Genomic DNA, 12,897 nt, shown 5'->3' with positions numbered 1-12,897 from the left:
GTCAATTTTCCTAGTTACATCCTCAAAAAATTCCAGTAGATTTGTCAAGCATGATTTCCCCTTCGTAAATCCATGCTGACTCGGAATGATCCTGTTACTGCTATCCAAATGCTCAGCAATTTTGTCTTTTATAATTGACTCCAGCATCTTCCCCACCACTGATGTCAGACTAACTGGTCTATAATTACCCGTTTTCTCTCTCCCTCCTTTCTTAAAAAGTGGGATAACATTTGCTATCCTCCAATCCACAGGAACTGATCCTGAATCTATAGAACATTGAAAAATGATCTCCAGTGCTTCCACTATTTCTAGAGCCACCTCCTTAAGTACCCTGGGATGCAGACAATCAGGCCCTGGGGATTTATCAGCCTTCAGTCCCATCAGTCTACCCAAAACCATTTCCTGCCTAATGTGGATTTCCTTCAGTTCCTCCTTCACCCTAGGTTCTCCGGCCCCTAGAACATTTGGGAGATTGTGTGTATCCTCCTCAGTAAACACAGATCCAAAGTAACGGTTAAACTCGTCTGCCATTTCTTTGTTCCCCATAATAAATTCCCCTGCTTCTGTCTTCAAGGGACCCACATTTGCCTTGACTATTTTTTTCCTCTTCATGTACCTAAAAAAACTTTTGCTATCCTCCTTTATATTATTGGCTAGTTTACCCTCGTACCTCATCTTTTCTCCCCGTATTGCCTTTTTAGTCTTTTTCCCTAGTCTTTTTCCCTAGGTAGGTTATTCTATAACTAGAGAGAATAGGCTTAAGGTGAAAAGGGAGAGACTTAGGAGAGACCTCAGAGTCACCTTTTTCACTCCGAGGGTAGTCAGTATCTGGAACAAGTTGTCAGCTGAAGTGAATCCAATGACAACTTTGAAAAGACATTAGGCAGATCTGCAAGATAGGAAGGGTTTGGAGGGTTATCGGCCAAATCAAGCAAATGGGATTTGCCCTGTATGCCAACTTGGTAGGCATGCTCAAGGTAGACCAAAGGGCCTATATAGCTCTCTGACTCCCATATCACAGAAAAATAGGAAGGCACACAGGCCATGAAGAACTGAAATGCGGATCCCACAAAACAGGCAAACATAGATCCATTTGACATCCCTTGTCTCATGTATTGTTCCTGCAGAAATTGCCACAGAAGACTGTGGAGGTCAAGTCAATGGATATTTTTAAGGCAGAGATAGATATATTCTTGATTATTACAGGTGTCAGGGGTTGTGGGGAGAAGTCAGGAGAATGGGGTTAGGAGGGACAAATAGATAGATCACCCATGATTGAACGGCAGAGTAGATTTGATGGGCCGAATGGCCTAATTCTGCTCCTATTACTTATGACCTTATAAATTCAATTCGGAGTTAAGGTTGTAGTCAAATGTGTCAACAAAAGATACAAAGACATCCGTCAGGACCCCAGGTTTCCAACTCCTTTGCTTTCTGTAGCAATCTGGAGTAGATCTCATCCAACCCTGGAGATTTATCAAACCTAATGCTTTCCATGACATCTAGTTCCTTGTTATTGACCTGTTCCAGATTATCCAAATAACCTTCTTTGACCTGACTTTCTTTGTGACCTCACCCTCATTGCCTAGCTGCATATTAAAATTACCCATCTGGTCTTTAAGGAGAACCACTCTCTCCCTGGCCACCTTCTGCTCCTGATATACATACAGAGTGCCCTGGGACTGTCCCAAGACTACAATATTATATTGAAGTCACATCCATCTCGAGCATCATTATTCTTAAGCACATCATCCATTTAGAACGGAGATGAGGAAGAACTTTTTCAGTCAGAGAGTGGTGAAGGTGTGGAATTCTCTGCCTCAGAAGGCAGTGGAGGCCAGTTCGTTGGATGCTTTCAAGAGAGAGCTGGATAGAGCTCTTAAGGATAGCGGAGTGAGGGGGTATGGGGAGAAGGCAGGAACGGGGTACTGATTGAGAGTGATCAGCCATGATCGCATTGAATGGCGGTGCTGGCTCGAAGGGCTGAATGGCCTACTCCTGCACCTATTGTCTATTGTCTATTGTCTATTATCATAAAGTTGAATTGCACTTGTCCATAATGTTCAGATTCTATTTCACTTGATTCAATTCATACTTCATGGAGTTCTGGAGTCATAAAGTGTGGAAACGGGCCCTTTAACCAACTGAGTCTGTGCTGGCTATTAAGTACCTCATTCAATTAATCTGAGAGTATTCCTACTTTATACTCCCCATATTCACAATTAATTCCTCCTAGATCCCATTATTAACCAACACTTGGGGCAATTTTACTATGGCTAATTAACCTGTCTTTGGGAAATGGGAGGAAGCCGAAGTAGCTGAAACCCATGCAGTTACAGGTGGAATGTATAGATTCCATATAGAGAGCTGAACCTGGGAACCAAATGTGTAGGACAGAACAGCAGTTGCTGGTTTCAAGTGCAGATGGACACAAAATGCTGGAGTAATTCAGCGGGACAGGCAACATCTCTGGAGAGAAGGAATGGGTGACGTTTCGGGTCACGACCCTACTTCAGACAGAGATGCTGACTGTCCCGCTTAGTTACTCCAGCATTTTGTGTCTACCTGGGAACCAATTGGCCATTGTGCTATCCTACTTGTTGAAATGAAGAAGTTTAAACATTTATTTTTATCACTTTTGACCAAATTACAAAGAGCCCTTGTAAATCTCAACAAATGAGAGATTTCTTCCATTTTTGGCAAACAAAATAAATCTCTGAAACCTACCTTTTTAATTGTTTTTGTCTGAATCAAAGCAAGTTCTCGATTCTCATCGGCCACATACAGGGATAATTTCACATAGGGATCACTGGACAAAAGAGAACAAAAATGTCAAAATTAACATTCACTTAAATTCTGTCCGACAATCAGAGCCTAATTAGCAGGAAAGTTGAGTTGCACTTTCACTGTGCTCATGACATATCTCTTCTCAACAGCAGAGCACATTTGGCCAGCCATCTTAAACAACCATTCAATGGTAGCACCAAGCATTAAGGAGTTAGAAAGAGCTAAACTGTCTCCAGCTTCTTTGAGCAGGCCCTGAAGCCCAACAGAATTCTCCATTGTATATAATTAACTGGCTGGTAAAATAACAACACCTGTTCGTCTTTAGAAATGTTTATTACAATACTAGATATAAAAGAAATCCTTTGTGCTCAAGAAATAGGGGTGGAGAAGTACCATGAACAGGAATGACAAAGTGTACAATGAAATGCATGCAACAATTTATGAATTGAATCCAATTATTATTGAGAACAATAAAGTGTGTAGGATAGAACTAGTGTACGGATGATCATTAGTCAGTATGGATTCCGTGGGCTTCCTCACTGTCAACCGTAATACCAATTTTGTTGTCATCTACAAATTTATTAATAACTAGATGACCCGTGGACCCGTTTGGTTCCCGTTGTTACGAAAGGATCTTTGGTAACTTGTCAATTACTTTGTTGAACAAAATTAAGGCGCATGTTGCAATCAAAAGTGCTTGAACAATTGGTTGGGCAGAAAGCAGCCAAAACGGGACACGATAGCGCAACAATTTGAATGAAACACGAATCATTGGGTTCCCGTTGTGACAGCGGTTGATGAAAAAAAAGACACACAATTTTAAATATTGAGTGGTCAAACTTTAACTTGAAGAAAATTTGAGCGTTTACCTCAGGTGTCAACGTTCAACGAAACACGCATTGAACAAGGAAGTATTAGATCAAAATGGCGATGTTTATTTTATGGGGTATGTGTCCGAAATACAGCCAAAATGGTACACGATCACGTAACAATTTGAACGAAACTTGATACTGCACAATAGATTGGATGTATGCATAAACACAATCTCCAAACTTTGATAGACACAAAATGCTGGAGTAACTCAGCGGGGCAGGCAAACCTTTATGTTGCCCGATTCAATGGCTTAGCAATACAATTTCTTGTTATGATATAATCCTGAGCAGTATCGACAGCCTGATTTTTTTAAAATGAATGTTAGTTTGGGACATGAATGTTAACAAATTTTCGCTGTTACCGCAAGTCCCTCGAGTCCTTCAATTTGAATGACATGTATTGCACCCAAACCCACACCAGAGCAATGAAATGTAAACCAAGGGCAGGGATCTCCAGGTTAATCAATTAATGTTTGAATGCTTGTAGGTCGAGCCTGCGAGTCTGTATTCACCTTCACACGGAAGCGAAGAAGCGCGAGGCGGATGCAGTGGCTCATACAGATAGGGGGTAGGAAACAGACTTTGGGCGGCGGAGTGCCATGGTTCTGGACGTGGCTGATGATCTGCTGGGCTGTCTGCCTGTCATTGATCTGCTTCTTCACCCACTCATGGATGCGGGGCTTCTCCAGTGCGCCGTTGAAGTACACGACCAGCTTGATGTTGCCGCTGAGGCAGGCCTTGGACAGGGAGGCCAGGTAGCTTAGCATGTGGTTCCACTGCCCGCCGCTCACCCAGTCATTGTAGAAGTGCCATACAGGCAGTGCAGGCAGTTCTCAGCATCGAGCAGCAGACGGAGCAGGCTGTGCGGTGACCGGTTGCGGCCTCCACCCACCAGACTGCGGCGGATCAACTCTGCAGCTCCACCGGCACCACGGCGCTGGCGCAGTGTTTCTCCATGTACTCCTGGAAGCCCTGCAGGCCCATGGCCGCCACCTCAACCCGCTGGCCGCAGGCCGGGGGGCACGGCAATGGGCGGACATGGGCACCGTGCGGTGAAGAGCGGGAGGCGGTTGGGGGGGGTGGGGGAAGGGGAAGAGGAAAGGGGAGAGGGAGCCACTCACCCAGGCCCCGGGCGGCCATCGCGGCGGCCAGCAGCAGGAGAGCAGCCGCAAGGCACTGCCGCATGTTCGTCCTGCCAGCGGCCATCTTCTTTCACCTTCTCTCTGCCACCGCGCTGCACCACGGGAGGAAGGTCAGGCGCAGAGCATGCCGGGACAGGTGCTTGTCTCCCAGTGCTGCTGCACAGGGGCGCCGCCGCCGGGCCCGCCAACCCTCCCCCAACTCAGCAGGCGCGGCTGCCGGGTCCGGCAAGTGGGAGCGCATTTATTAAAGTTTATAAGCTGAATTACTTTTAAAAAATAATTAAACTTGATACTGCACACCACAGGAGAATGGTGAGTAAGGTGGGCCTAAAATTGTTGCGCTATCGTGTACCGTTTTGGCTGTACTTCAAGAAAATGCATATATACAAGATGAGAGTTTTAGTAATATGTAGATGTCAACTAAGTTGTTTACCATATTGCTGCAACGGATGCTCCTTTATACCTTCACTTCTTTTTGGCTGCTGTGCCTCTCAATAAGAATATCGAACAGCAGGCTTTTAAACATTTCCACTGTTACTCAGCTCTTCCCCAATTCCTGGCTGGAAACTCACAGCTGATGTAATGAACCTAGCTCTTCAGATGGCTTAGGTGCAATTTATACGAATGATACAGAGAACACCGGGCAGGCATGTGAGGGTTCCAGTCACAATCCTGCAAACTACTTTGATCAATTTCCCTCCTGGGATAAATAAAGTTCTATCATATCGTATCTTATCGAGAGACAAGGGGATGCCAAAGCACTGGGAATTGCAGATCTCAAAATGGCAAGTGGAATATACGTACATACGTAAATAAGAACAGTCGGTTTTTGTGTTCACAGACATAAAAGTTGAAGCTGGTTTGTTCACAAAATTAAAGAACTTGAGATAAAAAAATGGTACAGCAGTAAAAACAAAAATGATTGGCGAGGGGTGAACAGTTTCAAAATTGAGTGTTTGGGCCACTGAAGTCTCTGATACGCAATTAACTTCTTGGACTATTTTGTTATATTTCTTGGTTTGTATTTGTCCTTTTTTTAAATGGGGGCAACTAAAAAGGCAATAAAGGGAGAAAAGACGAAATATGATGATTAAGCGGGCCAATAATATAAAAGAGGATACCAAAAGTTTCTTCAGATATATAAAGAGTAAAAGAGAGGCAAGAGTGGACATTGGACTGCTGGAAAAAGACACTGGTGAAGTAGTAATGGGAATAAGGAAATGGCAGATGAATTGTATGTTTTTGCATCAGTCTTCACAGCAGAAGACACCAGCAACATGCCAGAAATTCAAGAGTCAGGGGGCAGAGGTTAGTGGAGTTGCTTTTGCTAATGAGAAGGTGTTAAGGTGGATAAGTCACCTGGACCAGATGGACTACACCTCTGGGTTCTGAAAAAAAGATAGCTTTGGGGATTGTGGAAGCATTAGTAGTGATCTTTCAAGAATCATTAGAGTCAAGAGTGGTCCCAGAAAACTGGAAAATTGCAGATTTTACTACACTGTTCAAGAAGGGAACAAGGGAAAAGAGCAGAAACAATAGGCCGGTTAGCCGAACTTCAAAGTGATTGGTAAGATTTTAGTCCTTTATTGAGCATGAGTAATTAGCAGCACAGGATAAAATAGGCCTATGTCAGCATGGTTTTCTGAAGAGGATATCTTGCCTGACAAATCTGTTAGAATTCTTTGAGGAAGTACTGTAAATAGGATAGACAAAGGAGAGGCAGTGGATGTTGTTAACTTGGTTTTTCAAAAGGCCTTTGATAAGATGCAGCACTTGAGGCTGCTAAACAACGTGAGAGTTCATGGTGTTAGAGAGACAAGACTTGCATAGATAGAAGGTTGGCTAAACGGCAGAAGGCAAAAAGTACAAGGACTAGGGGGGACCTCATTGAAACATTACCGAATAATGAAAGGCCTGGATAGAGTGGATGTGGAAAGGGTGTTGCCATGAGTGAAGACCAGAGGGCACCGCTTCAGAATAAAAGGATGTGCTTTTAGAAAGGAGATGAGGAGGGGTAAACCTATGGTATTTGTTGCGGCGGACGGCTGTGCAGGCTGTCTTTTGGTATTTCTAAAGTGCCGATTGACAGGTTCTTGATTAGTAAGGGTGCCAAACGTTACGGAGAGAAGCCAGGAGAATGGGGTTGAGTGGGAAAAACGGGTCAGCCATGATTGAATGGCGGAGTAGACTCGATAGACCGAATGGCTTAGTTCTGCTCCCATGACTTATGAAACTGCTAGATCTGGGCATGTTGCACACCAATCTTGGAAACATCATTTGTCAATATCCTCAATAAAGCACATGGGACTCCGGAGTCCACAGATTGGGACATTGTGATTTTCAGCTGAGATTGTCCTGAGGATGTTGCTTTCAATTCTAAGTATTGTGCTTTGGGAAAAATTAAGGTTTTGGAAAGGCACCAAAATAGCTATACTAGACTGATGACAGGGATGGAGGATTGCTGAATATCCCCAAATCCCTGATATCCTGCATGATTTTTATTCTTTCATGATTAATTAAATCTTCAGCTGTCTCACCTTTAAGCTCTCAAAACCACACACAACCAAACCCCACCACCGCATAAATCACGATTACATTTTACTGATATCTTCCCTTCCTTATGTAGTTCTTTAATACCCACCAAGCTTTTGTTTACTTTTATTAATATCTTGTGTAGGAAGGAACTGCAGATGCTGGTTTAAATCAAAGATAGACACAAAATGCTGGAGTAACTCAATGGGATAGGCAGCATCTCTGGATAGAAGGAATGGGTGACGTTTCGGATCGAGACCCTTCTTCCCGAAATGTCACCCATTCCTTCTCTTCAGAGATGCTGCCTGAGTTAATCCGGCATTTTGTGTCTATCTTTTATTAATATCTTGTTTTGTACCCAGACTTTTATTGTCTGATAAAGTGCCTTGGGATATTCTCAGATGTTTAATGATATTATTAAAAATCCAATCTGTTTTCTTAACTTGACCACTGATTAATAATGCACAGATCAATCCTAAAATGCATAAACAGGCTGTTTGAATCGTTACAATTCATGGACTAGAGGGTCACTTTGAAAGGCAACATCTTGCATGACACATTATGGCCAAGTGGACGTGGAGACAGAAGATTGGATCGAGATTCGATCTTGTGATGTTGCAAAACATCAAAGCAAGAAAATTAGATTGTAAATGAAAACAAATTACATTAGCTTTGGGAGAATCTTTCAGCAACATTCGTTGCATTTATGATTGCATTGGTAACTTTCTCAGTTATTAATTACTTCAAAATGTGATAAGGCAATGAACTTTGCCTCTCCTTAAGAGTACACATAAAATACAAATCACATTGAATCAATTGAGATGAAACAATTATGCTTTATCCCTCAAAATACTTTGAACCACAGTTAAATATTTAAATCAATGTTTCCTTCAGAGTAAGAAATATAAATTCATTCATCACTACATCAAAAGATATGTCATCGACTCTGTCCAAGGACCCCGACAGTCCTTTCAGGTGAGACAGAGATTCACTTGCACCTCCTCTAACCACATCTATTGTATCCACTGTACCAGGTATGGACTCCGAAAAATCGGCATGACCAATCATAGGATCGGCATGACCAATCATTTCGCTAAACATCTCTGCTCTGTCCACCTAGACCTACATGATCTCCCAGTTGCTGAACTAACATCTAAATTAAATTCAACATTAACGAGTTAAGACAATTAAAAATGCAGTTTTTCCAATTTTTTTGTGGTTCTTCTGAAACCCAGAGTGGAACGGTCCTCACACAGAAATATCAACATTGATTCAATTCGATCATTTTGAACAGCAAAAAAATCACTCACCAGTTGCATTTCAGTACAACATTTATTGGCAATCAAAGTAGGCTAGACAGCCTTCTAGTTGGTCTATCAAAGCCAACCCTCCACAAGTGTGGGTTTAGAACTGTCGATGAAAACTAGCCTCCCGGCTAACCCGAGTACATTTATATTTGTTTGAATGTCAATGAATGTACATTGTCCATTTTCAAATAAATTATTAAGAACAGGTCACTTTGAAAGCCATCATCTTCCATGACACATCATGACCAAGTGGATGTGGAGACAGAGGATTCAAGCTCCTCGGGATGTTCCAAAATATCAATGCTTCAGTAATACCCATAATACTATCCAAGGTTACATATATGAATGTTTGAAAAGGCATCATTACACAATACGAGCAGCAGGGGGTGCTCTTTATTCGGTATATTGCTTTTAATACTTGCAGCAGACTCAAGGTGGCCTCACAGGAATCATTCATAAGTTTATATGTCCAGAAGTAATTGGGGCAGAATTTGGCCTTTCGGCCCATCAAGTCTACTCTGCCATTAAATCATGGCTGATCTATCTCTCTCTCCTAACTCCATTCTCCTGCTTTCTCCCCATAACCCTTGACACCCGTTATCCTATACTATCAATATTGTCTACAAAAATTAGATCATCCTTCCCCTATTCAACTGCCACCTACATTTCCCATTAAAAGTATTTGCCGACTTCTATAAGGAAACCTTGTAAAGAATGCAACAGAAGTATAAAGTGAAAAAGTAAAAATCTTTGAAGGGCTCTCTTTGGACAGAATATGTAGGAAGGGCCGGCAGATGCTGGTTTTCACCAAAGATAGATACAAAATGCTGGGGGAACTCAGCAGGGTCAGCAGCATCTCAGAATTGAAGGAATGGGTGATTTTTCAGGGATGGCAGAGACGGTTCCCTCCACATCTGCAGAGACTGTTCCCTCCACAACTCCCTGGTTAACTCATCCCTTCCTATCCAAACCACCCCCTCCCCAGGTACTTTCCGCTACAACTGCTGGAGAGGCAACACCTGTCCCTATACTTCCTTCATCGACTCTGTCCAAGGACCCCGACAGTCCTTTCAGGTGAGGCAGAGATTCACTTGCACCTCCTCTAACCACATCTATTGTATCCGCTGTACTAGGTATGGACTCCGAAAAATCGGCAAGACCAATCACAGGCTCGGCGATCATTTCGCTAAACACCTCTGCTCTGCCCGCCCAGACCTACATGATCTCCCGGTTGCTGAACACTTTAACACCCCCTCCCATTCCCATACTGATTTTTCTCTCCTGGGCTCCCTCCACTGTCTGAGGTCAAATACAAATTGGAGGAACAGTGCCTCATATTTCGCTTGGACAGCTTTACCACCCAGCGGTATGAATATTGTCTTCTCTAACTTCAAGCAACCCTTGGTTTCCCTCTCTCTCCATCCCTCCATCATCCAAGTTCTCCAACCAGTCTGACTGTCCTGATTAAATTTTACATCGTATGCCTCGTTGTCACCTTCCCCAAGCTAACAATCTATTCTACATTTATCTTGAATCTTCCACTTTGATTTCTCGTCTTCACACCTTACACTTCAATATTTCTCGACCCAAAACTTTACCCATTCCTACTATCCAGAGATGCTACCTGTCCCGCTGAGTGACTCCAGCATTTTGCGTCTATCTTCTCTTTAAACAGATGTTGCCTGGCATTGTTCGGTCAATATGTTTCATATTGAAATCCCTCACTCTGTCTCTCCCTCTCTGCCTCTCTCTCTACATTAAATCCATTAAAAAGTTTGCCTCCGTGACCGCCTGTGTTTCTTCTGCTTTGTTTTTTATTTTTAGAGATACAGAGTGGAAACAGGCCTTTCGGCCCACTAAATCCGCGCCCACCAGTGATCCCCGCATCCCAATGTTTGTGTGTCGGTGTTGGGATGGTTTTTGTTTCTGTTTTTGGCTGTGTATGTGTGGGGGGGTGGGGTGGGGCGGGGGGGGGGGGGGGTGGGGGAAACCTTTCTTTTATTAGGTCTCTTCCCCGGGGCGCAGCTCGGCCGCGGGGCCTTCCATCGCCCGCGGGGCCTTCCATCGCCCGCAGGGCCTTCCATCGCCCGGCGCGGCTCGGCCGCTGGACTTAGCATCGCCGGCGCGGCTCAGCCGCGAAACCTAACAGTGCCCGGCGCGGCTCGGCCGCAGGGCCTTCCATCGCCCGGTACGGCCGCGGAACGTCTCAGCGCTCGGTACGGCTCGGCCGCGGGGCCTTCCATCGCCCGGTACGGCTCGGCTGCTGGACTTAACATCGCCGGCGCGGCTCGGCCTCGGGACGTTTCGGTGCCCGGTGCGGCTCGGCCGCGGGGCATTCCATCCCCTTGCGGGGGCTGTGCGTGTCGGTCGCCTCGTTAAGGGTCGAGCTGCTTGTCCGTGGGCGTGGGGGGAAGAGAGTGGAAGTTATGTTGCCTTCCATCACAGTGAGGGGGTGTTTGGACTCACTGTGATGGATGTTTGTCTTGGGGTCGTGTGTCCTGTGTACTTTTTTTCTTTTTTATGTTGTGTTTTGTGACTGCTGTAATTTCGTTCGGTACTTGTACCGAATGACAATAAAGTTCTATACTATACTATACTATAATACTATCCTACACACACTCTGGACAGTTTATAATTTTACCAAGCCAATTAACCGACAAACCTGTACGTCTTCGGAGTGTGGGAGGAAAGCGGAGCTCCCGAAAAAACCTATGCAGGTCAAAGGTTTCAAAGGTTGCAAAGGTCTTTTATTGTCACATGTACCAATTAAGGTACAGTGATATGTGAATGACCATACAGCCATAGGAAAAGAAAAGCAACAAGACACACAACTACATAAAAGTTAACATAAAAATCCACCGCAGCAGACTCCCCACGTTCCTCACTGTGATGGAAGGCAAAAAAGTCGAATCTGCTTCCTGGTCATTCTCCCGCGGTCGGGGCAGTCAAACCACCTGTCAGGGCGATCCAAGCACCCGCGTCAATAGACAATAGATGCAGGAGGAGGCCATTCGGCCCTTCGAGCCAGCACCGCCATTCAATGTGATCATGGCTGATCATTCTCAATCAGTACCCCGTTCCTGCCTTCTCCCCATACCCCCTGACTCCGCTATCCTTAAGAGCTCTATCCAGCTCTCTCTTGAATGCATTCAGAGAATTGGCCTCCACTGCCTTCTGAGGCAGAGAATTCCACAGATTCACAACTCTCTGACTGAAAAAGTTTTTCCTCATCTCAGTTCTAAATGGCCTACCCCTTATTCTTAAACTGTGGCCCCTTGTTCTGGACTCCCCCAACAACGTCGGAGTGGTCGAAGCTCCCGCTTCGGGGCGGTCGAAGCTCTTGCGGCTTGGAGTTCCCGAAGTCGGTCTCTGACAGAGACCAATGATGTTAAAGTCCACAAGCACCCACAGTTGGAGCTCCAAGGTCGATCCCTGGCAAAGGGATCACGGGCGCCGCGATGTTAAAGTCCCTTAGGCTACCCGCAGTGGAGCTGTCAAAATTTGGTCTCCGGCAAAGGCTGCCAACTCCTCAATGTTAGGCCGCAGTGCCGTCAAAGTAAGAGATTAGAAAACATTTCCTGCATCCTCCCCCCCCACCCATCCCTCAGATAAAACAAGCTAAAGAACACTAAAAGCATACATTTAACGCATACCATTAAAACACAAAGAAGGAAGGGGCAGACAGACATGCGTCTATTTAAAAGCCTCTTAAACACCATTCCCCTCTCTGCCTCTAACACTACCCCAAGCAACCATCACCCAATGTAAAAAAAAATTGGCCCAAACATTGTATTTAAACTTCCCCCCTCTCACATTAAAGCTTTGCCCTGGAGTCTTTGATATTTCCAACATGGGAAAAGGGTTCAAACTGTCTACCCTATCAATGCCTCTCACAATTTTTATAAACTTTTATCAGGTCCCCTCAACCTCTGGCATTCCAGAGAGACCAACCAAAGTCTTTCCAACCCCTTTTAGAAATTACACCAGTTGTAGATGTAGCCCAGTCCACCTTCTTTCCCCCAGCTCCCATCCAGCAGAAGGTGCAGAATCTTGAAAGCACACACCACCAGACTCAAGAACAGCTTCTTCCCCTCCGTTACCATTAAACTTCCAAACCATATGTGGTAGACCAACCACATTGATGCGACGGCCATGAGGGCACACCAATGCCTCTACTTGCTGAGCAGACTGAGGAAATATGGCAGGTCTCCAATGACTCATACAAACTTGTACAGATGCACCAGAGTAAACACACTG

The 12,897-nt window shown here is 44.6% G+C and overlaps 1 protein-coding gene across 4 annotated transcripts in view; it reads right to left on the bottom strand.

The window, feature by feature from the left end:
• Positions 1-12,897, bottom strand: part of nedd4l (NEDD4 like E3 ubiquitin protein ligase) — a 353,057-nt gene that overhangs the window by 206,353 nt on the left and 133,807 nt on the right. For all 4 annotated transcript variants that reach the window (XM_078425166.1, XM_078425251.1, XM_078425340.1 and 1 more), the window contains exon 3: positions 2,728-2,809. In XM_078425166.1, coding sequence (XP_078281292.1) covers positions 2,728-2,809 — 82 coding nt within the window. The remainder of the gene's footprint in view (positions 1-2,727; positions 2,810-12,897) is intronic.

This window comes from Rhinoraja longicauda, chromosome 1 (assembly GCF_053455715.1).
Source record: "Rhinoraja longicauda isolate Sanriku21f chromosome 1, sRhiLon1.1, whole genome shotgun sequence".
In the NCBI taxonomy this organism is placed as follows: Eukaryota; Metazoa; Chordata; class Chondrichthyes; order Rajiformes; family Arhynchobatidae; genus Rhinoraja; species Rhinoraja longicauda.
This window is presented reverse-complemented; position numbering and strand designations above follow the sequence as displayed.